This window comes from Anneissia japonica, unplaced genomic scaffold (assembly GCF_011630105.1).
Source record: "Anneissia japonica isolate Jap-2015-1 unplaced genomic scaffold, ASM1163010v1 scaffold1030_len608725_cov174, whole genome shotgun sequence".
NCBI classification, from domain to species: Eukaryota; Metazoa; Echinodermata; class Crinoidea; order Comatulida; family Comatulidae; genus Anneissia; species Anneissia japonica.
The window spans coordinates 340,498-343,232 of record NW_022753996.1 but is presented as its reverse complement, the minus strand read 5'-3'; the positions used below and the strand labels follow the sequence as shown (position 1 = coordinate 343,232).

At 32.0% G+C, this 2,735-nt stretch overlaps 1 protein-coding gene across 1 annotated transcript; it reads left to right on the top strand.

The window, feature by feature from the left end:
* The first annotated feature begins 1,067 nt into the window (after positions 1-1,067).
* Positions 1,068-1,589, top strand: LOC117123005. The gene is made up of 2 exons (XM_033268793.1): positions 1,068-1,157; positions 1,293-1,589. Exons 1-2 carry the CDS (start codon positions 1,074-1,076, stop codon positions 1,530-1,532), a joined length of 324 nt encoding a protein of 107 aa, XP_033124684.1. The 5' UTR covers positions 1,068-1,073; the 3' UTR covers positions 1,533-1,589.
* Positions 1,590-2,735: the final 1,146 nt, after the last annotated feature.

Below are 2,735 nucleotides of genomic sequence, written 5' to 3'. Positions count from 1 at the left end.
GGTTTCTGTGAGTGTTACCAGATTAGGTATAAAGCTTGAACAATAAGTAGCAAGTCCTAGCAGGCTTCGAACCTCTTCTTTATTGGTTGGTGGTGTTGCATTTTGCAATGCCTTAACTTTGTCTAGAATCTGTAAGTTTGCCTAGCCCAGTAAAAAGATAACTGTGTCGTCTGCATCAACACTCAACGCAACATGTATGTCAATTACGTAGAGTCTCTGGGCACTCATGAAACACAACAGAGAATACTTCACAATAGTTTAGTATGGAAGTATAGCCCACGTAGAGGGCGATCAGTGAATGTTACGTAACTAACGTCATTTAATCTCTTTGTTTTAGAACAATAGACAAGAAGCGACGCTAATGACATCATTTAATCCCTTTGTTTTAAAACAATAGAAAGGAGCTACTGACATCATTTAATCCCTTTGTTTTAGACAGCTATATCTACCAGGTGTTCCCCTTGTTTTAGATACAATAGAATCCTAATTGTCTATTATCTTTTAAACCTCTTGTTCTCCGAATTTTTAGTCTCAATAGAATCTTACTTATCAATTAAAATAGTGAGGTGCTGAAACTGAAAACAAAAGATTGTTCTCCAGGTTTCTTTTCCCTAATAACTAAAGTAAATTACAAAATTAAATTCAGAAATCTAAATACGAATAGATTTACTGACATCACTTAATCTTTCTATTCAATTCAGTGTATATATACTGGAGTAAAACCTTAGTTTAAACATCATTAAATAAGAAAAGGAAAAAAAAACATCCATACGCTGTTTCAATTCTTTAAACTACAAGCTGTTATTGAATACGAGTAGTTTTTTTTTTTTTTCATAGATGAAGTCTTACGCAAATAACTATGACGAAACAGAAGTAAATAGTTTGGACTTTGAGAGGTGGAAGGTTTTACATTAATGATGTTGAACGGTATATGAATTGGTAAGTTGAAATAGCTTGGACTTTTAGGAATTTAAACCAGGCGTTAAAACATAATGTGAAAGTAAATAGGTAAACTAGGAAATTATTACTTTATGGTGTTTTGCATTTACCTACAGGATAATGTTTTAGAAGAGATGGCTATTGAAAACGAAATAGTGATAAGAGATTTGGTTGACGAAGAAGAAGTTGAAGACATTGAAGGTTTGAAAGATGAAAATGTAAGTTTAACGTTTTTGCAAGTAAAAAACTATAAAAAAATATATATATATATATATATATATATATATATATATATATATAAAACTTAGTCTAAATGAAATTTTCTTGTTACAATTTTTTTTCTGTTATTACAGTTTGAATTTGAAGAGTGTAATGAAAACACAAATGAGGAAGAAGAAAGTCGGATTGCTTGTGAAAGGAGAAAATACGTATTTCGTCATAAAATCAGTCTAGGAATGAGAATATGTCCATTCAATTATAAGCATGTAGTTAAGTACGAGGAATTTAGAAACCATCTAATCTCATGCATGAATAAGAATGATGGACCATTGTGTCAGTACAGTGATGAATATATAATTCCTGAATTTCATTAAAAAAAAACACATGAAGAGGAAAAATGCAGGAAATTGGGAAATCGGAAGCAACACTAGTTTCACGCCAAATAAAGAACTTATAGAATATTGGAAAGCAACTTTCCGAGCTGAAAGAGGAATCGGATACGCGAAACTGTATATATAATCCTGAAAACCGAATTCGCTTGACGACGCGAGATATTAAAGAAATTCCTGTGGAGAGCGTTTGATAAACGAACACTTAATACATGAAGTATATCGTGGCCTGTTTCAATAACAACGACATTCCAGTTATTGATTTAACTAGAGAAGAAGAAGAAATAGTGATTGATCTGACAAATATTTCAGATGAAGAAGTAAGTCCCCTTGTTATAGACTTAACTGAGGAAGGAGGAATCTCCATGGATGACAATACACCAAATATGTGTTTGGATGATAAGCTACCAAGCCTGTCCGACGATGATTTTCCATTCAAATTTGTTAGTGAAGAGGAGATTTTGAAAGAGGCAATCTACGACGAATGCGTCTACGCTCACTTCCTAATTACTGAACATGAAGTTGAATATGAAGATAATGTGTTTGAAGATGGAAACGAACAAGATAAGCACGCTGAAATGCTCGCAAAAGAACGTTTAGAATTAATTTTTATTGAACATTTTACAAAAACTTATTCGATTTGGTTAAACGAGACTGTTACGGTTGTGAGTTTGACAAACCAAGCCAGATAGACCATGACGTATGCCTTATGATGAGTGCTGAAGAACAATTAGATAGATATTTTGAAATGATTTTTTATGGTAATTTCATCGAAGATAGAATGATGTATGAAAAATGGATCGATCAGCAATGCAATAGGTCTATTTTTAAATAGTTAAGATATACTATATTGTTAAATTTAATTAAGGCCGACATTAATATGTTTAATAAGTTTGTAAAATGCTTTGGAAAATCGATTTTTTCCATATCTTCTGTATCTGTTAATGTTTTGTTTTTAAATATTACTTCTCAATAAGTTTGCTATGAAGATATAACGCTGATGTTGGTGTATGTTTGCTATTAAAATTTATGAAATTTTTTTTTTTATATATTTGCGTGTTATTTATATTGCGTGCTGTTTGCGTGAACGTTTCATTAGTGCGAGTGAAAGAAATGAGTATGGATGAGAAGTTGAGAAATGTGTAATACAATCCTAAACATCCAGGAAGTTTCGGAGGAGCAGATCGA

What these genes read in the sequence shown, in the direction of transcription:
- LOC117123005 (XM_033268793.1), top strand. Translation starts at nt 1,074, where the DNA reads ATGGCTATTGAAAACGAAATAGTGATAAGAGATTTGGTTGACGAAGAA. An exon ending in AAGGTTTGAAAGATGAAAAT is followed by an intron (nt 1,158 to 1,292) that starts GTAAGTTTAACG and finishes CTGTTATTACAG; the next exon opens with TTTGAATTTGAAGAGTGTAA.